Source organism: Protopterus annectens, chromosome 17.part0 (genome assembly GCF_019279795.1).
Source record: "Protopterus annectens isolate FY-2018-M chromosome 17.part0, PAN1.0, whole genome shotgun sequence".
NCBI classification, from domain to species: Eukaryota; Metazoa; Chordata; order Ceratodontiformes; family Protopteridae; genus Protopterus; species Protopterus annectens.
The window spans coordinates 115,786,170-115,811,336 of NC_056751.1; the positions used below are offsets into that span (position 1 = coordinate 115,786,170).

Below are 25,167 nucleotides of genomic sequence, written 5' to 3' on the forward strand. Positions count from 1 at the left end.
TGGTCACCAATGTCTGTCCCACTGAAGCACCTGATATCAGTTTCTTACATTTAAAGCAGAGTAGAAAACTCTGCCCTTTTGGTAGATCTCTAACACAAGGGGCAAGGAAGCTGAAGTAGCAGGAATAATGGCAGCTAAATTTTATGCCCTAAAAGGCTGTAAATTACCAGTTTTTCTGACCATTTTCGAAAATATTCAGTTAAAAGAATTCACACACTACTTAAAGATAATGCAATTGACAGTCTTGAAGGAATACGACATCTTAAAGAGTACACGTTTTGAATTTTCTCTTGGGATGCTATTAGTGTATGTACAAAAGCATACAAAAATGAGCCGTTAATGAGCTGCTTCGCAGTAGGAGGGAATCCTGGATTTGGTTCTTTCCACTTATTTGTTTAATGTGTCACTTGAAACACGTTAACTAACCAAACAGTGCTCTCAGGTTTCCCCTGAAAAAGGGGCGCCTTGACCATTGGGCTTGCACCCATTTAACAGATGGAAAAAAAAAAGCAAGGCCTGGAAGTGACAATAAACTACCTAAGCCAAGAGGGATTGACTGTTTAAGTCGAGCACTGAAGAAGCCGCACTTGCATCACAAGAGCTGCCCGAGGCCACAGGGTATACTCACTCACAAGAGCTGCCCGAGGCCACGGGTGTACTCACTCAAGAGCCGCCTGAGGCCACAGGGTGTACTCACTCACGAGCCACCTGAGACCACTGGTGTACTCAACAGCCACCTGAGGCCACTGGTGTACTCACAAGAGCCACCAGAGGTCACAGGGTGTACTCACAAGAGCCACCAGAGGTCACAGGGTGTACTCACAAGAGTCACCAGAGGTCACAGGGTGTACTCACTTGCAACAGTCATCTGAGACCACAGGGTATACTTACAACAATCGCTTGAGGCCACAGGGTGTACTTACAACAGCCAGTTGATCCCACAAGGTGTACTCAGTAACATCAACAAAATAAGTCCCTAGGGATACACGTTTGCTAGAAGGTCAGACCAGAGAAACCCGCATCTAGTTACTTCCTAATCATATCAATTTGTGCATCAATAATCCTTATGATGAATACCTACTTAATCTTAATAGTATCTGGTAGAGGAAGACTTCACAAGAAGTTTTTCACAGACAAATGATACCTAGCATATGAAGAAGACAGAAAACTTGACTCCAGTTGAGATTTCAGAAGAGCAAATTGCACCAAAGCCATCAGCAGGCTGGAACACTTTGTCCAAAACAGGTAAGCAGTTTGTACAAATTTCCTCAATGACAAAAAATTAACTTAATGTTCAAAAATCACAACACAAGCTTTTCAACTGATAATAGTATTTCTTTGACAGGAAATAGTTTTTGTTTTGTACACTTAGAAAATGAAAGAAGCTCAACAGTCAAATTGATAAATAGTGTTCTCTGCAAGTTAAATGCCAGCAGTTTTCTCCCTGCAGGAGGGAACACAATTACTGACACATTTACCAGAAAGGTAAGACGCAGCTGAAAAAGCTGAGGCTATTGCCACCACACTACTACCCAAGAGGCACTGCCTCAGAGCTTGTGACTTGTGTGGTGTTAATTCAGCAGTAACCAAACCTTCAAATACAGTTTTTTTTTTTTTTACAGCTTCCAGTGATTACATGAAATGAACCTCAAAGTATCTGGTCTAATAAAGCACGCATTTACCTTACTTATGAACAAACCAAAATGTTTACACAACTGAAAAGTATCAGCATGTTGCTGCTCAGCGTTACTTTTAGCTACTATGAACTTTCCAACAGTGTAAGAAAATTACTACCTTAACAGTTAACGCTAAAGTAGGAATGAAATGAGCGGCTTAACTCACTTTTACAATATTATTTCATGGTTCAAAAATTCAAAAAGCAAAACAGGCAATCATGCATTAAAAAAATCAAGGAAAGAATATTCAGCTAAAATGTAGTCTGATATGTTATGATTTTAACAAACTATTGCTATAGTCCCTTTTGTGCTACTAGATATGTGCAAACATGAAGTGCTAGGTGCTTTAAGAAATGTGTAAAAAAAAAAAAAAAAAAAAAAAGTAAATTGACAATGCATACCTTCTGCATGACAGGATACAAAATATGAAAATATGTAGAAATCAGTCTCAGGGATTCTGAGACATGCACCCCGTGCTACCCTAATGTGGCACATTAGGGATAATACCCAATATGAATATTTTAAAAATCTAATTTTATCTACAAGTGAAATACTGTCAAACTTCATTTCCCAATATCTCTAATGCACTTTTTATCTTGTTCATGTGCAAACTGCAAGGAGAAATGAGTAGTTACATTAAAAATGAGAACTAAAAATGTTACAAAGTATTTACAGCTGAAACACAGTACTGTACATTAACATGTCTATATATATATATATGTATATATAAACAGTTTTGGAACAATTAGGCAAGTTTAAAACAGTTTTCTACTAATCCTTTTTAATTTATCATCTGGACAGCAAATGACTCACTTAAAAATAGCATGAAAAATTATGGACCGAGTACCTCGCTTATCTCCCATGTTAAACCTGAACTTTGGCTAAAACTTTTTTTAAAGTATTAATATATAAAATTTGCCACTTGAATACATTATATACAACGTTTCATACTACGTAAAAAGGAAAAATCCTAGGCAGTCATAACCACTCCACTTACAATATGACTTCGGTAGTGTGCTCTACTAATATTTATACACACATATATATATATATATATTTATATATAGATATGTTAAAGCAATTTCAACCACGTTTTATTACCATGTTGCCAGTATGACAGTGTTATGTACAGCAGATTAATTAGCAGTGGAAGATTAAGTCTTGTTATAATAAATTTCCCTTGAAACGGGACAAACCAAGAACCAGCAGACTCTTGAGGGAAGTGCTTTATGCTTTTATATAACATCAGCACTTTCAAGAGAGACTCTTCTGATCTTGCAGCTTTACTAGACATACGGCAAAATACCGTACATAAAGAGCGCCATGACCGCAGCACTGAAAAGGCCAGCAACAGGCACAGTTACAAACCAAGCTAGAAAGATGTTACGAAACAGATGCCAGTCAACGGCCTTCCTTGACCGAATCCAGCCAACTGAAACCACGGACCCAACCTTAAGTTGAAAAAAATAAAGTTAATAATCAGAAACATTAAAATAAGAAAAAGTACATATTAATCAATTAGACAGTGCGTAGCTCAGGAAGTCAGTCTGCTCACAGTCTGCTCACATATTGTGTAAAGTGCACAAATTTACATCTGAAAATGTCTGATGCACTTATTGCTCCAGAAATGCCATCAACCAAGTAATGTAGTAAAAAACTAGTCATTTTCCTTTCATTGGGATATGCTACTGTAGTTCAACTCAAACTTCCCAATACTGCACCTCTAAATAGCTGTAAAACCATGCAAAACACCACATACCTAGTACCAGCTTTAACATCCAACAAGCATTTTAAGCATGCTTATCAACAGGCAGTTACAATATTCTAAGGGACTGTTGTTCACTGCTGTCAGAATAAAGGAACCCTGCATACCTCTAAAATGCCCAGATTTTTGGCTCATATTTTTGTTCTGTTCCTCAAAATTTGTGGGTTTCTGCCAAATCACAGAGGATTGCAGTCACTAAATAATGACAAGTTTCAGACTGCAGTTCCTTCAGAAAATACATGCTAAGAAAAATCCTGTTATTGTAGCCATTAAGTTCGAGCAATATTTAAAATCTACCACTATTTTTGGGCCTTTGGCCCCCCATTATCTTCGGGGTCTGTCCTGAATGCACTATTAAACCGAGAGGTATAGAACTCTACTCCAATAGCTGAAGAATTACATGAAAACTTTCCAGCAATGTACATAAAGTCGCTCATGTCAACACCAGCAATCAAACATCTTCCCATGTGGAATGTTATGGGTGCCTACTCTCAAGCTCTGCATTCATTCCAGTAAGAAAGTAAAAAGCCTGGATGAAAAACAGAAACAAATGACAGAAATGAAGGAAAATACTTCAGCTTAAAGTTGCAAAGACTTCCTGGCTGTCAAACTGTTACGTGTCCTCTTACAACTACCACAGCAAGAAAAGCAGACTTAATGACCGACATTCCTTGGTAGCCAGCTGGTACAGTTAAGACATATAGCTTTTACATCAGTTTTGTGACCACCACAATCACCAGGAAACAATCAGTGATAGAATATATTCCAAGAAACAGCTTGAATCAGCAATTTGAGAATTGGCAAAGTATAGACAGAAAACTTTACATCAGTAAAGCACAGACAAGAATGCCAATGCAAACTGAAGAACAGGTCTAAACTGACCTAACAGCTGAGAGCAATACCTCCATGTCTGAGAATAAATCTGCTGCTATTTTCTGTTTTAGGTAAACAGATATGAAAGTTTCATTTTAAACCCTATAGCAGGGTAAACTAAAAATATGCAATAACCTGACACCTTTTTTCTATGCAACGTACATCTGCAATATGGTTAATGGTATGATGAGGTGTCTAGGATTGTAATCTTTGTCTATACAATGTTTAGAACAGCACATGTAATCCACAACTGAAGACCTCTGTGGGAAATACAGCAACTGCTCATAAAATATACAGTATACAGCAGACATGGCGAAACAGAAAACTGTTGTAACTGTAAATCCTGGGATTACAAGTTCTGTGACCACTCCCAGGCCAGGAAGTTGAAGATGTAAAAGTGAAATTAGATTTTTAAGGAGATGGCTAACTAATAGCAGATAAATAGACCCATTAGTATGCAAAACTTTGCATGGCTGTATCTGTGATCTGCAGGAAAACATGTACATCAAACAGCTGACAAATAGAAAACAAAAGGAAAGTGAAGGGAGAAAACAGACCTGTCCTGGTGATTGTGATGTACAGACTTGAGAGTTCTATGCACTTTATCACTGCCTGAAGATAGGGATGAGTAAATTCTGGTAGTTCAGAGCACACTAGGAAAAACTGTCTAGATGTAGACATTTTTCTTCTTTCTTGTAATATGTTTGTTCAGAAGTATTACTTTGTTTCTCTGTGGAATGTCGCATTCTGTAAATTTACCTGAGCTACTTAACTATTTCTTTAAGAATTTTTATTTATTCACTTTTAAAAAGTTTGTGGTAGACCTTCTATTGACCTATTAAATGACAAGACAGTATTTGCGATAGGATCATAGGAGGTTACTAGGCTATTGGCCCTGGAGCCTTTACAAGCCTAACCATGTTATACTCTTGTTCCCTTATAGACCAAGATATGTAGTCTATATTTGCAATGTGAATCTAAGATCAGCATCGGTTACCCCTGTCCAAGAGGGACATAGGTGAAACCCCGGAATAAATTTATGGTTCCCCATCCAATTGTCCAAGTTACACTTAAACAGGGTCATTGTGGAGCTCTGTTTTACGTGAACTGGGAGTTTGTTCCAGAGGAGTGGCAACCTCTGACAGACATATCTGTCGCTCTACCATGTCCTGTTAATGTCGCAGGCAAGGTTAAGGTCTCTAGAGTGAGGGACTTTTGTCACATTTGATTTGCAGATGTGCAGCACTTCCATTAAGGCAAGGTTAGATATTGCTCTTTAGGCCAGGCACAAGTCACCTCTAAGCAGTCTACATGATATACAGTACAGTGACAGGGCCTGTAGGTCATGTGCTGAAGACCCTGAATTTTGTTGGTGAGAAACCTCTGAGGTGTCTGGTGAGGTACATATAAAAAGGAGTATTGCACTCCATTACTGGTCTGATGAGAAACGAGTACAGGGTGTTATAAACTCCTTAGCTTTGGATGCTATGCCCTTACTTATGAGATGTGCAACTTAGATGGCCTTCCTTGCCACTGTGGACAAGTGGTGATCAAAGTTAAGATTGATATCAACTTGTGTTCCCAAATCTCTCACCATGGGTTTGAATTTAGTGGGGTATTACTAATATTGTAGTTTGCAGGGGCTTCTTTGCCAAAGGGGATGATAATGCATTGTTTTATGTCAAGCTTATGTCCGTGACTCTGGCACCAATCATTTATCTGTGTAAGCCCATTTTGTAGAATGTTGATATCTTTGGGAGATTCAACGATTGCAACCAGTATGCAGCCATCAGCGAACTCGGTAAGCCACAGCCCATTTATTTTTGCCTGGATTTCTGAGAAAGATTCCATACAGCAGAGGGTCCAGCACAGAACCTTGCGGAACACCACTGGTAATAGGTCTGCTGGTAAATGTGGAATTCCCAACTGTGATTGTATGTGTTCTGTTGGTGAGCCAGTTGGTTACCCATCTAATGGCATATGGGTTAATCGCCAGCTGGGCGAGTTTCTCAATGATGCCTGAGTGGGGGGGGTTGTGTCAAAGCCCTTGGTCAGTCTAGATGGGCAGTACATACTGTTTTGCCTTCATCTAAGACTTTGGTGACACTCGCAAAGAAGTCCACCAGGTTTAATAGGCATGATCTGCTATGTAATGAAGCCAAACTGGGTTCGGTCAAGAGTTTGAAGGTCTCCTATATCCTTGCTGATGAGGTCCATGATAATTCTCTCCATGGCCTTACAGATAAGGCTGGTTAGGGTTATGGGTATACAGTTACCAGGGTTGGTTGAGGGGCACTCCTTTGTGCAAGGGGATTACAGTTGCTATTTTCCACTCTGCTGGAACTAAGACAGTACATAGACTGTGGTTGAAGAGACTGCCCAGTGTTTCCACTAAAAAGAGTTATGTACTCATCATAACTTGGCATATGTGCTATCCAGTGTCATTATTCATCAGGGACGGGTCATGGATCAGAGCTGGAAAAGTGAGCGGCAGCTCCTGAGCTCAAGCTCCTCCCTTCCTACTACCCATGATCCTCAGATCGAGTTTTCTAAGGAACTGTCCCATATACGGACCTAGACTACTCAGAAATACAGGCCACACAACACCCCCAAGGTTCCCTTGGCCACCAGAAGGAAGGGGACAGGGGGTGGGAATGTGATGAATAATGACACTGGACAGCACAGATGCCAAGTTATGGTAAGTACATAACTCTTTATCTGATGCTATCCGTGTCATTATTGATCATGGATTGGTCAGAGTCTCCAGCTACTACAAATATTGGGAGGCCTCAAGAAAGGACATGCCGGACCACAGCAGAACCAAAGGATGCCTTACCACCAGATCCAATTTGTAGTGTGTCACATATGAGGACTTGACCAAGTGGCCGCAGCACAAATGTCATCCAATCATGTCCTAGCCCAGAACACAGAGGAAGTAGCCACACACCTACTAGAGTGGACTTTAAGAGGTCTGGGGAGATCTTTGTGATTAAGCGGATAGATATGCCCTATGCAGGAAACAATCCAATGAGAGAGGGGCACTTTGGATATGACATTGCCTCTCCTGGCTTGACAGAATGCCACTAACAATTGGTCTGACCTTCGAAAAATTTCAGTCCTGTTTAGATAGAAATGCAGCTGTCTATGCACATCCAGGCAATGCAGCTGACACTCTCCTTTGTTAGAATAATTGGGGAAAAAGACTGGAAGCTGTATATACTGGTTCAGGTTATTTTCTGAAGCCACCTTGGGAACAAAGGAAGGATTGGTTCTAAGGAAAACCCTATCCTTATGGAAAACAATAAAAGGGGTTTGATACAGAGAGCTTGCAACTCCAAAACTCTTTTGGCGGATGTGATAGCAACTAGAAGAGCCATCTTCCAAGACAAGAACTTGATATCACAAGTCGCAGCAGGTTCAAATGGAAGAAGGGTCAAGGACTGCAGCACCAAGGACAGATCCCACAGAGGGGAAGGGTCCTTCAAGGAAGGCCAAGCAAGAACACTCCCGTTAGAAATGTATTGGACAATCTTTAAGAGAAAACTGGACTAATGTCCAGATGAAAGTTGGAAATTGCTGCCAGCTGGAGTTTTATCGTAGAAAAACTTGCTCCTTGATGAAAAAGGCACAAGAGAAAGGACAAGATAGCCTACATAGGGGCTGAAAAAGTATCTACATCCCTTTGATGAGCCCGAATAGAAAACTTCTTCCATTTGCAGAGGTAAACTTTGTTATATGGCTTCTGGGAAGCCAAAAGTAATATCCTTCACCAGGGAAGGCAACCCTGATTGGCTGATGATCACAGGAACTAGAGGAACCAGGCTGTGAGGTCTCAACGACTTCAGTTCAGGATGCGGAAGACCCCCCCCCGCCCCGAGGTGAGAGATTAGATCTGGAGCCGGATCCAATATTCAAGGCAGACATTTCAGATGAGACCAGAGAAGGGAGAACCATGTCTGTCGAAGCCAAAAGGGAGCAATGAGGAGGAGTTGAGCCTTCAGGCGCCAGGCTTTCTGCAGAACTGTGGGAATTAGAGGATAGGCATAAGAGAGACCCAGTGGCCAATCATTAATCAGAGCATCCCTGGGGGACTCTTCCAGAGGGCAAAAAAGGTGCTGCACTTGTGAATGTTCCGAGATGCAAACAGGTCACAGCACGGGGAGCCCTGTCTGCTGAAGATCTGGTTCACCACTGAATGATTCAGAGACCAATTGTGAGGACTCAGGATGGTCCTACTCAGCTTGTCCACCAGCATATTGGATTCGGCGGGGATGTGCATTGCAAGGAGAAAGTGGCATGAGGCTATCTCCCATTCCCAAACTCTCATGGCCTCTCTGTACAGAGGGTAAGATCATGTTCCCTCCCCTTGCTTATTGACATGCCAGACCACTGCCATGTTGTCTGTCTGAACAGTTACCATCCCGAGGGAGAAGAATTCCTGGAAGGCTTGCAACATTAGTAGGACCACTCATCTCGAGGACATTGATGTGTAACTTGGTTTCTGATGGGGACCACTTACCTTGGACCATCCTTCTCTGGAAATGCCCCCCCAACAGGAGATCATGGGTCTGAACCCACCAAGACAGCTGTTTGCAGACTTTGGAAATTTGGATCATGTAAGACATGGGGTGAAGACAAGGAGACCATTGCACTGCTCGAGTCCACTGAAGCACTCGCATATGGAGCCTGGCCAAGGGAACTAATTGAATGGATGCAGCCATCGACTCCAGGACTTGAAAAACGAGATGAGCTAGGACTCTGTCCCATTCCAAAATGGAGCAGAGCTGCTGCAGTATCGTGGCTACTATGAGAGAGAGCTGCTGTCTCAGACATGGTGTTGAGAAAGTACAGTTGTATACACTTACCATAAAAATTAAGATGTTCGAGTGCATTTCACGGTTGCAGTCATCACACTTGGGATATCCTGCCAGGGGTAGCCCTCAGTCAGCCCAAATACCAGAGGCTTAGTATTTCTGCATTGGTTGCTTTCACTCTAGGACTGACGTCAGGCCATCAAGTGGTATAAAATCAGGCAGCCGATGCCATTACATCAGTTTTTCTTGCCCCAAATGTCAGCAGCCCCCAAATAAGGAGCTAGGTTATGGTGGAAGAATACCACCAGTAGAAAGTAAATACCAAAAATCCCTGTAAGGAGTGAGGAAGAGAGAGAGACAAGGGGGATGGAGGGTGGAAAACCAGGACTGCAACAGTGAATACACTCGAACATCTACATTTATGGTAAGTGTACACAACTATACTATGGTTCTTCGTGTTTCACTGTTGCAGTCATCACACTTGGGTTGACTCCCAAAGCTGAAGAAATGGGTGGAGGCAGTCAAGAAGACTGGGGGCTGGGCTAGGATGCCCTGCAAGACTGCAGTTGCAAAGCCTGCCCTGGATTTGGAGAAGATAGGCAGGTGGTAATGCTCGGTGAAGGTATGAACAGAACTCCATGTTGCGGCCTCCAGGATGTCCCTGGTAGTTACCCCTATGAGAAAAACCTGTAGGGGTAGAGGTTGCCCTGGTGAATGTGTCCTTACCCCCCTTAGGGGGCAGTTTTCTGTGGCATTTGTAGCAGAAATGGATACAGTGTGCTATTCATTTGGAGATTGTTTGTTTGGATATGGCCTTACCCTCTGCCCCTGCTGCAAAGCTGACTAACAATTGGTCAGTTTCCCTAAAAGATTTAGTCCTATCCAGGTACAATCAGAGCTGTCTGTGCACATCTAGAGGATGCAGAATCATTTCCCCTTGTTTTGTGGGTTAGGGAAAAAGATAGGCAAATGAACAGATTGGTTGAGAGCCACACTGGACACCACTTTAGGCATGAAAGTTGGATTAGTCCTGAGGGACACCCTGTCAGCATGAAAAATGATGAAGGGCTTTACTGCCATGAGTGCTTGTAGCTCTAAAACTCTTCTAGCTGAAGTGATGGCCAGAAGCAAGGCTGTTTTCCGAGAGAGGAATTTTAACTGTGCTGAAGCTGCAAGTTCAAAGGGGGGTAGTGTGAGCTTTTCCAACACAGAGTTAAGGTCCCAGGCTGGGGTAGGAGCTCTTCTGGGTGGCCTTAAACTGTTAGCCCCTATTAGGAACTGTTTGATGAGTGGGTGAGAAAAACAGAGGTGGCTCTGTGCTGTAATGAGCAAAGATGGCAGAGGCATGAATTTTAAAAGAAGAGGATAGACCCTTGCGTAGTAGGTCTGCTAGGTAATCCAGGATGAGTGGTAGGGAGGGCTGCGCTGTTTCAGCTCCTTTAGCCTGGATCCAGGTACAATACCTTTGCCACTTGTCAGAATAGAATTTTCTAGTGCTGGGGCGTCTGGCCTCACATATGACATCCAGGACTTGCTTACTTAGACTGGCAACTAGAGAAGAGGCCAGGGAATAATCCAGGCTGCCAGGTTCAGGGTCTGCAATTGTGGATGCATGATTTCTTCATTCTGTTGGGTCAGGAGAGTTGGGATTTGGGGTAGGTGCCATGGTGGCAGGGGTGACTGACTGCGCGGCAGTGGGTACCAGTGCTGGTGTGGCCAGTCTGGGGCAATCAAGATTACTCTTGGTTTTTCCTCCCTTATTTTGAGTAGTATCCTTGAAAGTAGAGGTAGAGGGGAAAATGCATAGATCGAGAGGTTTGCCCATTGGAAGGATATGGCATCCACTTTCCAGGCCTTGCTGTGAGGTTCCCTGGTGCAGAATTTGCTGAGCTGGTGATTGTTGTGGGAGGCAGAGAGGTCCACCTTTAGGGTGCCCCATTTCTGGGTTACAAGGTTGAAGGGGTTGTAGTCTAGCTGCCACTTGTGTGGGTCTAGGTGGTTTCTGCTTAAAGCTTAAAGGAAGCCTGGCAGGAATTGTGCTTGCAGGTGAATTTTCATGGCTGAAGCCATGTGCAAAGGGTCATGGCGAGCCTGCAGAGGGGATAAGAGTGAGTTTCTCCCTGCTTGTTGATGTAACGCATCACTGTGGTGCTGTCTGTTTTGATCAGTAGAGGCCCCAGGGAGAGTAGGGGTCTGAAAGCTGTCAGAGCATGCTGAACAGCTAACCTCTCTTTTTGGTGATTTGCAGATGCATTTGACTTGTCTCCAATGGCCCTGAATGCACCTGCCATCCAGGTGTGCACCCCAGGCATAATCTGATGCATCTGTGGTTAGGGTCTGGGCGGCGTGGGGTTGTGAGAAGGGAAGATCCTTGCTGTGGTTGCATGCTGCTGCCCACCAAAGAAAATCTTTCCTTAGACAGGTTATCATAGGTATGATCATTTCCAGGTCCTGAGAGTGTTGACACCAAAGGCTTTTTAGGTACCACTGAAGTTTTCTCATATGCAGTATGGCATATGGAATGAGTAGAATGCAGGATGCCATGAACCCTAGAGCTTGCAAGATTTTCCTTGTGGATAACTGGATTCTGGTGGCTAGCTGACAGAAGTATCCTGTCAGACAGGCTTGTTTTTCTGGAGTAAAGAATGCCATCTGAGATGCTGTATCCAGGCTTGTTCCCAGGAATACAATTTTTTGAGTGGGTACTAGTTTGGATTTGTTTTCATTTATAGTGTACCCCAGGAAGGTCAGTGGGTTCTTTACAAAGATCAGGTGCTGTAACAGCTTTTCCTGACTGTCTGCTTGAATCAGGCAGTCTAAGTATGGGTACATTTGAATATTTCTTTGTCTGCAAAAAGCAATGGCTGGAGCCAGGCATTTTGTGAAAACTCTGGGAGCAGTGGATAAAGCCAAAGGGAAGTGCAGAGAACTAAAAGTGCATAGATCCTGCTCTGAAACGTAGATATTTCCTGCAGGAATCCCCAATTGGGATGTGTAGATGGGCCTCTTTTAGGTCTAGAGTGGCTAACCAAGCATCCTTGGATAGCACAGGAAGAAGCTGCTGGAGGGTGAGCATTTTGAATTCTGGTATCACCAGGAAGGTGTTTAGAATTGATAGATCAAGGACTGGGTGCCAGGTGCTCTCTTTTTTTGGGTACCAGGAAACGCCTGGAATAGAAACCTTGGCCTATGTGGTCTGCAGGAACAGGCTGTACTGCCCTCAAGGAGAGCAGGGAATGGACTTGTTTGTGCCTCTGCCCACTGGTTTGGAGGAAGATCTGGGAACCCTTCTGGGGTAGGTAGAATGTGGAAATAAAATTTGTATCCTTGGGACACTATGTTGAGAACCCATCGGTCGTTGGTGCTAGAGGCCCAGTTTTTTGCATGGGAGGAGAGTTTTCCTCCTAGGGGCACAAGCAGGTGGGCAGAGGTAAGGGGTGGAGGTGTAAAGTCATTGTGAGTTCTTTCCATAAGGGAGTGGCTTAGCACTCCCTGCTTTTGAAGTGGAGGAACTCCATTGCTTAGATCTCTGCATTCCCTAGGACTGCTGTCTGGGGGGTCTGCTCCCCCTAGGTCTCGTCTGAGATGGTCTTGAGGGGGCCAGAAAGGACCAGTGCTTGGAGGGGCAATGCCTACTGAAACTCAGAGGCTGGATCTGCAAGAAGTAATTGTCTGCATAGATTTAGCTTTTTCTTCCATCTTTTTTAAGACCTCTTCTGCCTTGGTGCCAAACAAAATGTCTTTGTTCAATGGTGCGTCCAATAGTTTTGATTTGACATGGTCTGGCAAGGTCTGTTCCTTAAGCCAAGCAGGTCTTCTAAGTACAGAACCTGTGACTGCTGCCTGGCAGGATGCTTCTAGGGCGTCAAAGCCACATTGCAAGGTGTGTCTAGTAACTTGGCTTTCAGACTGCATAAGCTCCTGTAATTCTTTATTTTCTGCACAAGCCGGAAAGGTAGATATTTTTTGTTTAAGGAGTTCCATGGTATGTTGCTGGTATTTCAGCATGTGGAACTGACAATTTAGTGCTCTAATGGCAGGAGTTGCAGAGGTGTATACTTTTTTACTCCATCTGTCTAAAGCTCGGGAATCCCTGTCCGAGGGGGTGGGATTCTTAGCTGTGGCTGCTTTTATTCCTTTAGGTCCTTGGGAGATGACCTCTGGGTTAGCAGTAGGATTCTTGAAAAGAAATTAGTGAGAGTCAGGGACTCAAATACCAGTCAGGCTTCCTGGGAGCAGGAGGAAGGGTGTCAGGAGTTAAAATGAATTCCATAAAAACATCATCCAGAACATCCAGGACAGGAGGAATGGCCAAAGGTCTGTGCTGTGGTAAAGCTAAGAATCCCCCGATTCTCTTTTTGTACTGAGGATAGTCCCGACACTTCCAATGGAAATGCTCCCTTAAAGTATGCAGGGTTTCACCAAATGAAAAATCCACAGGAGGAGAGGCAGAAGGAATGGATTCCTCTGCATCTGAATCCTCATAAGCAGACAAGGATTGCATGTCTTCATATTCAGAAACCTCAGTCATCGGACTCCTGGTCAGACAAAACTGCTGGGGACAAGTTTCTTTTTGAAGGGGTTGGCTGGCTTCCCCTAATAAGCAAGATAAGGTCTTCCACCATTTTAAGTGTTTGAGATTGAGGCATGGAAGCAGGTGCTTGAGCTTGGGTCATCATTTTTTTTAGGCGTAGTTCGTACCCTGGACCTTAGTAACTCGGTAGTTTTACAAAGAACTGAGATGCGCAAGAAGTCGGTTTGTGTCGAGTATCGGTAGTGCGAAGAACGTCCTCGGAAGCCGGTGCCTGTTCAGCGGCTCGGACCCATCCAAGTTATAGAGCTACCCACAGGATTCTTAGTCAAAGAAGAGTCTCACGGCATCCTGGACTCCGAACGGGTCTAAGTAGCGGTCTGCGAATCCACAGAAGCGGGCATCAGGGGCTGCGAAAGCACCTCACCGAGGAACGGAGAACTGGCGACTAGCTTAACGGAAGCGTCATCTTGAAAGATGTTCAGGGTGAAATCCACAGCTTGAAGAAGATGCTTTGTGGGAGCCATAATGAGCCAACTGTCCAGGTACAGAAAGACCTGAAATCCCTGCAGCTAGAGATGGGCTGCAACCACTGCCATACATTTGAATACCCGGGGGGGGGGTGAGGCAAGACCAAAGGGCAGGGTCCTGAACTGACAGAAATCTCCTGGAGTGCCCATCTATTTTGATGTGACAGTACGTGTCCTTGAGATCTATGGAGCACATCCGGTCGTCCTTGCGCAGAAGCAGCAGAATGGACTGAACAGTGACAATCTGGAATGTCGACTTCTGAACTGACAGATTCAGTCAACTGCGGTCCAGGATGAAACATTGGTACCCCATTCATTTTGGTACTAAACAGAAGCGAAAGTAAGCTCCGGATCCTTGCTGTTCTGTTAGGACATTTTGGAGGAGGTCGTAGACCTGTATGAGAGTCAACTCCCTTTGGCGGGGTGGGATATCTGGGAGTGACTTCTGTGGTGGAGGAGGGGAATCGAATGGGATGACATAACCCCTGGATACTACGTTGAGCACCCACCAGTCCAAGGTGATGGCAGCCCAGGCCAGTTGGTGAAGGATATAGCACAGTTGTGTACACTTACCATAAATGTAGATGTTCGAGTGTATTCACTGTTGCAGTCATTACATTAGGGGTAATCTGCTAGCAGGTTGCTCTCAGTCAGCCTGATTAACAAAATCCTGGGTCTTGTGTTGGTTGCTGTCCCTTCTTCCATGACGTCAGGTCGTCAGGGGTATAAAACATGCAGCCGACACCATTACATCAGTTTTTCTTGCCCCAGATGTCATGTGCTCCCCAAATGGGGAGAAAATAAAATTAAAAACACAAAAAATATACCTCCAATCCAAAAAGCAAATTCACTATGCTTAAAAGCCGTTTTGGTGTAAGAAAGTAGAGGTATAGCCAGAGAAAAATAGGGGGCTGGAGGGAGGGAACCAGGACTGCAACAGTGAATACACTCGAACATCTACATTTATGGTAAGTGTACACAATTTTACTATGTTCTTCGTGTTTCACTGTTGCAGTCATTACATTTGGGTAGATTCCCAAAGCTATGATTGGGTGGAGGGAATTATACAGCATTAGGACCAGCTATAAGGCCCTGCAGGACAGCAGTGGCAAATCCAGCTCTGGATTTAGAGAAAAGTGGTATATGGTAATGTTTGGTGAACGTATGAACTGAGCTCCAGGTAGCAGCTTCTAGAATGTCCCTGGTAAGAACACCTCTGAGAAAGGCTGTTGAAGTAGATGCAGCCTTGGTGGAATGGGGATCTGATCCCCTGGGGGATAGTTTTTCCATGGTGCACATAGCAGAAACGAATACAATGGCTTATCCATTTGGAAATGGTTTGCTTTGAAACGGCCTTTCCCTCTGTCCCTGCAGCAAATGCCACCAGCAGTTCAGATTTTCTTAGAGATTTTGTCCTGTTTAAGTAAAATCTAAGTTGTCTGTGTACATCCAATGAATGCAGAATCCGCTCCCCCTTGTTCTGTGGATTGGGAAAGAAAGTTGGCAAATGAATGGTCTGATTAAGAGCCACACTGGATACCACCTTAGGCATGAAAGATGGATTTGTCCTGAGAGAGACCCTGTCCGCATGAAAAATGATGAAAGGCTCCACTGCCATAAAAACCTGTAATTCGGAAATCCTTCTAGCTGAAGTGACTGCTAAAAGGAAAGCTGATATCCAGGAGATAAATTTTAAGTCTGCGGTAGCACCTGGCTCGAAAGGAGGGAGAGTGAGCTTCTCCAATACAAAATTGAGGTCCCAGGCAGGGGTTGGAGATCTCCTGGGTGGTCTTAAGTTTTTGGCCCCTCTGAGATACTGCTTTAGCAGAGGATGAGAGAAGAGGGGAGGTTCTGTGTTGTAATGAGATGAAATGGCTGAGGCAAGGATTTTTATGGGAGAAAAGGACAGGCCCTTGTGAAGCATCTCAGTTAAGTATTGCAAAATCTGAGGAATGTTGGGCACTGCTGTGCTTATCCCTTGAGATTGATTCCAGGCACAGAATCTTTTCCATTTGTCAGCATAAGATTTTCTAGTACTAGGCCTTCTCACCTCCAAAATGACATCCATCACAAGTTTGCTGAGGGATGCTAAGGGTGAATTTAGGTGATTAGCCAAACTGCACGATTAAAAGTTTGGACCTGCGTCTGCAGAATTTGGTTGTTCTGCTGAGACAGTAAGTAAGGTGTCTGAGGCAGGTGCCACGATGGAAGGTGCGACACATTGCGCAGGAGTGGGTGCCAGTGTTGCCGAGGCCAGTCTGGAGCAATCAAAATCATTTTTGGTTTGTCCAGTTTGGCTTTTAGTAGAACTTTGGAGAGCAGAGGCAGAGGGGGAAAGGCATAGACTAAGTTTTTCCAGCTGAAGGATTGAGCATCCACTTTCCAGGCTTTTTTTGTGATGAATTCTTGTGCCAAACTTGTCCAACTGATAGTTCTGAGGTGAGGCAAAAAGATCTATGTCTGGGCTCCCCCATTTGCGTGTCAACATATTGAAAATCCATGTTTCCAGTTTTCATTCGTGTGGGTCCATGAGATTTCTGCTTAGTTCTTCTGCCAGAGTACTCAGCTTTCCTGGCAGGAATTGAGCTTGTAGTTGTACTTGATAGGTCAAGGCCGTGTTCCACAATGCCATGGCTAGTCTGCAAAGGGGGTAGGAGTGTGTTCCCCCCCTGCTTGTTTATGTACCACATAACCGTGGTGTTGTCTGTCTTTATCATTAATTCTCCTGGATGAAGATAGTCCTTGAAGGCTGTCAGTGCATTATGTACAGCTAGCATTTCTTTTTGATTGATATGAAGGGTCATTTGATTTGGGCTCCATTTGCCTTGAATGCACTTCCCTGCCAGATGTGCCCCCCAAGCATAGTCTGATGAGTCTGTAGTTAGGGTTTGGGCAGCAGGGGGTGGTGTGAATCTCAGTCCCTTGTTTTGGTGGAAGGCCTTTGCCCACCATAGGAACTCTAGTTGCAGGCAAGGTATGATAGGAATCATTGTTTCCAGGCTGTGACAATGCTGACTCCATAGGTACCACTGAAGTTTCCTTATATGCAGACTTGCATATGGAATTAGAAGAATGCAGGACGCCATGAATCCCAAGGCTTGCAGTATTTGCCTTGCAGAGAGCAGGGTTTTTGTGGACACCTGTGTGAAGTAAGTTACCAATTGAATTTGCTTCTTTGGCATAAGGAAAGCCATCTGGGCAGTTGTATTCAAGCTTGCACCCATGAATGTAATTTTTTGAGAGGGTACCAGTTGTGATTTCTTTTTGTTTATAGTGTACCCTAGACAAGTTAGAACCCTTTTTACAAATGCCAGATGGTTTAGAAAAGTGCCCTTGTTTTCTGCCTGAATTAGACAATTGTCCAGGTATGGATATATTTGAATATTTATTTGCCTACAAAATGCAATTACTGGAGCCAGGCACTTTGTAAAGACCCTGGGCACAGTAGATAAGCCAAAGGGCAGTGCAGAGAACTGGTAATGCAAGTAGCCTGCTTTGAAGTGGAGGTATCTTCAGCAAGATTCCCTGATTGGGATATGAAGGTAAGCCTCTTTTAAATCTAGAGTTGCCAACCAGGCATCTTTGCCTAGCATAGGAAGTAACTGGTGAAGAGTCAGCATCTTGAATTTTGGAATGTTCAGAAAGGTGTTTAGAGTAGATAAGTCCAGAATTGGATGCCGTGATTGGTCTTTTCTGGGTACCAGGAAAAGTCTGCAATAGAAACCTTGTCCCTTTTCCTCTTCTGGTACTGGCTGAATAGCCCCCATGCTCATGAGGAAAAGTACTTGTTTCTGGGCCTCTGCCCACTGATTTGGGGGCAGGTCTGACCATCCATTTGGAATTGGCAACATGTGGAAACTAAATCTGTATCCCTGGGATACTATATTTAAAACCCATTTGTCTTGGGTTATAAGTTGCCAGTTTCTTGCATGAAGAGCCAGTTTTCCCCCCAAAGGGGCGGCTAAAATGTAAGTGCTTGGTAAGTGTAAAGGGAAGTCATTGAGACTGCTTACCATAGGGAGGTGTCTTGTTGTTTCCAGATTTGGAAGAAGAGGCACCCCATTGTTTTGTTCTGAAAGTCCCTTGTGACTGAAACCTGGAGCCTTTGGAATGTCTGGGTTTGACTTGAGTGGCTATCGAAGGAACTGGAAAGGACCAGTTCTTAGTAGGCCAGTGCCTACTAAATCTTGGAGGTTGCACTTGTAAGAAATTTTTCACAGTTTGCATAGATTTAGCTTTATCTTCCATCTTTTTTAAAACTTCTTCAGCCTTATTACCAAAGAGACGGTCCGGTTGTAAAGGAGCATCCAACAATTTTGCTTTAACATGATCAGGCAGATTTTGCTCTTTGAGCCAAGCATGCCTTCTTAGCACAGACCCAGTTACAGCAGCCCTGCAAGAGGCCTCCAAAGAATCAAAACCACATTGCAAAGTATATTTTCCAACTTGTTCAGCTGAATGCAATAAATCTTGTAAATCTTTATTTTCCACACAGTCAGAAATTAACATCATTTTCTGTTTTAGCAGTCCCATGATATGCTGTTGATATTTTAGCATATGAAATTGACAGTTTAAAGCCTTGATTGCCAAGGTTGCAGAATTGTAAACCTTCTTACCCCATCTATACAGCGCCCTGGAATCTCTGTCAGAAGGGGTAGGATTTTTAGCAGTATAAGCCTTAATACCCTTGGGACCCTGAGAAATGGTTTCAGGATCTGCAACAGGATTTTTGAAAAGGAATTTGTGGGAGTCAGGAACCCTGTAGTATCTGTCTGGCTTACAAGGAGCCGGAGGCAGAGAATCAGGAGCCATACTAGATTCTGAAAAGACATCATCAACAATGTCTAGAACAGGAGGTATAGCCAAAGGCCTATGCTGAGAAAGAAGAAGAAAATCCCCAAGTCTCTCTCTAGATTCAGGAAAAATCCTGACTTTCCCAGTGGAAATGTTCCCTTAAGGTATGTAAAGTTTCCCCAAAAGAAAAATCCTCAGGGGGAGAAGCAGAAGGAATGGAATCTTCTGCATCAGAGTCCTCATACGTAGGTATAGACAATTCCTGTTCATTAGAAGAGTCAGAAGAAATAGAATCCTGTTCACAAGATTCATAATCAATGTCTTGGCTAGGCCTCTTAGAATGGGGGGTTGACTACCCCTGATTAGAGTAAATAAATATTCAGCCATTTTGATCATTTGTTTTTAGGCATAGGGGCATGCACATGTGGCCCAGGCATCGTTTTTTTAGGCACAGGTTGAGATTTTGGCCTTGTTTTGAAGATGGCGTCGGTCTAATATACAAATCTGTAGGCCTGAAAACACCCTTAGAAGCCAGTGCCTGCACAGCGGCTCCGGACCCATCAAAGGTAGAGACATCCGCAGGTTCCATAATTGAAGCATCTCGCTGCATACCGGACTCTGAATGGGTCTCAGTAGAGGCCTGCGAATCAGAAGTAGTGGGTATCAGGGGTTGCGAAAGCGCCTCACTGAGTCCCGGTGAACTGGCGACTGGTTTAGGAGAAGCATAGTCAGCAGTTTTGGACCTCAATGGCCTGTTTCTGTTTTTTCTTTGCATTTTTTTTAGGTATTCCGGTAGTCGGATTGCTAACCGATGACATTTCTGGATATTTAAAGCGTGTGCCCTAATATTAAGAAGCAAAAATGTACTGACGTTTGATAGTGCATTGACTAAATAAAGCACAAAACTGACAGCAAGGAACATTGTGGTCAGGGCCTAGGCAAGGAATACAGTACAAATGAAAATTCTTATGAGGTATTTGCTTCCTACAAGTAATGCAATTATTAACTTTTACTGACATCGGTAAGGAGAAAGAAAAAGTTTCCCCAACGGGGTACTTAGCTTTTTAGTTGAAGACTTCGGATCTGAAACTTGAAAATGAAAATTTCAGGAGTTGGCTGACCGGCACTTGTGAACTGCTTCTGCTTCGGGCACATCGCAGCAAGAAAGACTGATGTAATGGCGTCGGCTGCATGTTTTATACCCCTGACTACCTGACTTCATGGAAGAAGGGACAGCAACTGACGCAGGACCCAAGACTTTGTTAATCAGGCCGACTGAGAGCAACCTGCCAGCAGATTACCCAAATGTAATGATCGCAACAGTGAAACACAAAGAACATCTGACCCCTGACTCCCTCCTCGGTAGGGCAGTCAGGCAGCACTTCAGGGACACTGTTTGGGCTTTTCCGAGAAAGGCTCTCGGAATCCCTAATTTTGCAGACCCCCTCTGCCGCTAGGGTGGAACCTGCTGTCAAACCCCTCCTCCCCTGGCCAGAACAGGAGGATTCCTGTGGAGCATCCTGGAAAGAAGACTGCGACTTACAGAAAGTACAGTTGTGTACCTACCATAAATGTAGGTGTTAGAGTGTATTCACTGTTGCAGTCATTACACTTGGGTTATCCTGCTGGCAGGCGACCTGTAGTCGGCCCGAGTTCCAAAGTCTTGGTCCGGCATCAGTTGCTGTTGCCTCTTCCCTGACGTCAGTGCGCCAGGGGTATAAAAGCTGCAACCAACGCCATTTTCTTCAGTTTTTCTTGCCCCAGATGTCAGGTGCCCCCAGATATGAAGGCTGTAAAGATAAAAACATGCCAAACAACCACACACATCACTAAAAACATTTCCTTCTTCTAAAAGCAAATACACCACATAGGTAGTATAGAGTTGAGAAGTACAGAATAGTCCCAGCAAGAGGGGGATGGTGGGTGAATAACCAGGACTGCAACAGTGAATACACTCTAACATCTACATTTATGGTAGGTACACAACTGTACTATGTTCGTGTTTCACTGTTGCAGTCATTACACTTGGGTAGAATCCCAAAGCTTAGGCAGGGTGGCTGGGTCTAGATTGGATTTGGTGAGGCTAACAAGCCCTGCAGAACTGCAGTGGCAAAGCCTGCTCTGGATTTGGAGTAGAGAGGTAGGTGGTAGTGCTTGGTAAAAGTGTGCACTGAGCTCCAGGTTGCAGCTTCTAAAATGTCTTTGGTTGGTACCCCTCTGAGGAAAGCTGCTGAAGTGGCTGCTGCTCTGGTAGAATGAGGCCTAATGCCCTTAGGCACAGATTTGCCATGTTGTGCATAACAGATGTGGATGCAGTGTCCTATCCATTTGGAGATTGTCTGCTTTGTAATAGGTTTTCCTTGTGATCCTGCAGCACATGCTACAAACAGTTGCTCAGTTTTTCTGAAAGCTTTTTGTTTTGTCCAAGTAAAGACGTAGCTGCCTGTGAATATCCAAAGAGTGCAGAGGTTTTTCCCCTTTATTCTGTGGATTTGGGTAAAAAGTAGGCAAATGAATAGTATAGTTTAAGGCCACATTGGAGACCACTTTTGGCATGAATGTTGGGTTTGTCCTTAGAGAAACCCTGTCCTGGTGAAAAATGAGGAAAGGTTCCACAGTCATCAATGCTTGTAACTCTGAAACTCTTCTTGCTGAAGTTATTGCTAGGAGCAGAGCTGTTTTCCATGACAAGAATTTTAGATCAGCTGTGCTGGCTGGTTCAAAAGGAGGCAGTGTTAGTTTTTCCAAAACAAAATTGAGGTCCCAAGTAGGTACTGGTGCTCTCCTAGGGGGTCTTATATTATTTGCCCCTCTGAGGTACTGTTGTAGTAGAGGATGTGAAAAAATAGGAGGACCTGTATTGTAATGAGCTGAAATGGCAGAGGCATGGATTTTAATAGAAGAAAAAGATAGGCCTTTGTCCAACATCTTAGTCAGGTATTGTAAAATCTGAGGCATATTAGGGACCAGTGGGTCGAGCCCTTGTGCCTGGTTCCAAGCACAGAATCTCTTCCATTTTTCCGAATAAGATTTCCTAGTGCTGGGTCTCCTGGCTTCGAAAATTACATCCATAACAGCTTTAGAAAGAGGTGCAGTCTGAGTGGCTACATTATCTGCCATGCTGCCAGGTTTAAGGTTCTGAGTTGACTGTGCAGAATCTGATTGTTTTGCTGTGTCAGAAGATGAGGGATTTGAGGAAGAGGCCAAGGTGGGCCTTGGGACAAAATCCTTAGGATTGGGTACCAGTGCTGGCGTGGCCAGTCTGGTGCAATCAAGATCATTTTTGGCCTCTCTGTCTGACTTTTAGAAGCACCTTGGTGAGAAGAGGCATCAGAGGGAAGGCATAGACTGTCAGATTTTTCCAGCTGAAAGATAGAGCATCCACTTTCCATGCTTGAGAGTGATAAGTCCTTGTGCAATATTTTTATAATTAGTAATTGTGAGGGGAGGCAAATAGAGCTATGTCTGGACATTCCCATTCCCTTATCATGTTGAACACTTGTGGATTTAGCTTCCATTCGTGAGGATCCAGGAGATTTCTGCTTAGTTCGTCTGCCAGTGTATTTTTTGTTCCTGGCAGGAATTGAGCTTGCAGATGTACTTGGTAAGTCAGTGCTGTGTTCCACAAAGTCATGGCTTGTCTGCATAAGGGGTAGGAATGTGTGCCCCCTTGCTTATGTACCACATAACTGTGGTATTGTCCTTCTTTATTAATAATTGTCCTGGATGTATTAGGTCCTTAAAGGCTGTCAGGGCATTCTGTACAGCTAGCATCTTTTTTTGATTGATGTGAAGATGCAGTTGTTCCTTGGGCCACGTGCCCTGAATACATTTTCCTGCCATATGTGCTCCCCAGGCATAATCCGATGCATCCGTTGTTATTGTCTGCCTGGCTGTAGGTAAGGTGAAAGGCTGTCCCTTGTTGTGGTGACAGGCCTGTGACCACCATCAAAACTCCTTTTGTAGGCAGGGAATCAAGGTTATGATTGTCTCTAGGCTGTGACAATGCCGAGTCCAAACACTTTTCAGATACCATTGTAGTTTCCTCATATGCAGTTTGGCATATGGAATTAGTAGAATGCAAGATGCCATGAAACCCAGGGCCTGCAGAATTTTTCTTGCAGGGAGCTGGGTCTTTGTTGCAATCATTTGAAAGTACTGAGTCAGTTGCCTTTGTCTGGTGTGAGACAAGCCATCTGGGTAGTTGTATTCAAGCTTGCACCCAGGAATATTATCTCTTGAGAGGGCACTAGTTTTGATTTATTTTCGTTTACTGTGTACCCTAGGCAAATTAGTAATCTTTTTACAAACTCCAGGTGCTTTAGAAGAATGTCCTTGCTCTCTGCCTGAATAAGGCAGTCGTCCAAGAAGGGATATATTTGAATTCCTTTTTGCCTGCAAAATGCAATTACTGGTGCCAGGCATTTTGTGATGATCCTGGGCGCAGTATACAAGCCAAAGGGCAGTGCAGAGAAATGGTAATGCATTGAGCCTGCTATACATCTGAGGTATCTTCTGCACGATTGTCTGATTGGGACGTGCAGGCATGCCTCTTTGAGATCCAAAGTAACTAGCCAACCCTCTTTGCCCAGCATGGGCAAGAGTTGTTGAGCTACATTTTGAATTTTGGAACATCCAGGAAAGTATTTAGGATTGACAGGTCCAGTATTGGTCTCCATGCTTTGTCCTTTCTGGGCACTAGGAAAAGTCCTGAGTAAACTCCTTGGCCCTGTTCTTCTTGTGGAACATTTTGAATAGCTCCCATATCCATAAGAGCTGCAATCTGTCTTTGTGCCTCTGCCCATTGGTTTTGAGGCAGGTTTGGCAAACCTTTTGGTTTTGGAAGCGTGTGGAAGTGGAACCTGTATCCTTGAGAAACTATATTCAACACCCATTGGTCTTGGGTGATCATGTGATAACTTTTTGAGAAAAGTGCTAGCTTTCCCCCTAGGGGTGCTCTCAACTGGTAAGTGCTTGACATTTGCAGAGGGAAGTCATTGTGACTGTTTTCTATAAGGTTGTGATTTGTCTTCTCCCCTTTTGGGGGCTGAAGAACCCCATTGTTTAGGTCTGTAGGGGCCTTGGGGCTGAGATCTGCCTCTTGGACATCTGTATCTGCCTCTTTGTGGCCTGTCTTGACACTGGAAAGGACCAATTTTTTGAAGGCCAGTTTATGCTAAATCTAGGTGGCTGAACCTGTAAGAAATCTTTCACAGTTTGCATTGACTTTGCTTTATCCTCCATTTTCTTTAAAACCTCTTCTGCCTTAACATCAAACAAAGTATCATGCTGCAGTGGAGCATCCAATAATTTCATTTTAACATGGTCAGGTAAACTTTGTTCTTTTAACCAAGCATGTCTTCGAATAACTGAGCCCGTAACTGCGGCTTTACAAGAAGCCTCTAATGAATCAAAACCACACTGCAGAGTATGCTTTCCCACTTGTTCAACCGCATGCAATAAATCCTGCATTTCTTTACAGTCAGGACCTTCTGTATTTGTAACCATGTTCTGCTTTAACAATGACATGAGATACTGCTGATATTTAAGCATGTGAAACTGACAGTTTAAAGCTCTTACAGCTAAAGTAGCAGAAGTGTAAACTTTTCCCCCCATCTGTCCAGAGCTCTGGAATCCCTATCTGAGGGCACAGGAGTTTTGGCAGTGGAAGCTTTAACCTCTTTTGGACCCTGAGAAATAGTTTCTGGGTCCGCAGTGGGGTTTTTGCAAAGAAATTTATGAGAGTCAGGGACCCTGTAGTATCTGTCTGGCTTTACTAGTACAGGGGGTAAAGAATCTGGAGACAGACTGGATTCAGAAAAAACATAATCAACAATATCCAGCACAGGGGGGATAGCCAAGGGCATGTGCTGAGGCAATAGAAGGAAATCTCTGAGCCTTTTCTTGGATTCTGAGTAATCCTGGCTCTCCCAATGGAAATGTTCCCTCATGGTGTGCAAGGTTTCCCCAAAAGAGTAATCCTCAGGTGGTGAGGCTGAAGGAATGGACTTTTCAGCATCAGAGTCCTCATAGGGAGGGAGAGAATAGCCCTAGTCAGAGGAAGAATCAGAAGAAATGGAAACCTGATCAGAAGAATCATAATCAGTGTCTTGCCTAGGCCTTTTGTCAGGAGGGGGATGGGAGCCCCTGATTAAAGTAATAAGGTCTTCGGCCATTTTAAGCA

At 43.9% G+C, this 25,167-nt stretch overlaps 1 protein-coding gene across 5 annotated transcripts in view; it reads right to left on the reverse strand.

The window, feature by feature from the left end:
* Nucleotides 1-1,314: 1,314 nt before the first annotated feature.
* The window catches only part of SLC20A2 (solute carrier family 20 member 2), a 717,641-nt gene continuing 693,788 nt past the window's right edge, over nt 1,315-25,167 (reverse strand). For all 5 annotated transcript variants that reach the window (XM_044059039.1, XM_044059042.1, XM_044059040.1 and 2 more), the window contains exon 11: nt 1,315-3,127. In XM_044059039.1, coding sequence (XP_043914974.1) covers nt 2,963-3,127 — 165 coding nt within the window. In that variant the 3' untranslated portion in view covers nt 1,315-2,962. The remainder of the gene's footprint in view (nt 3,128-25,167) is intronic.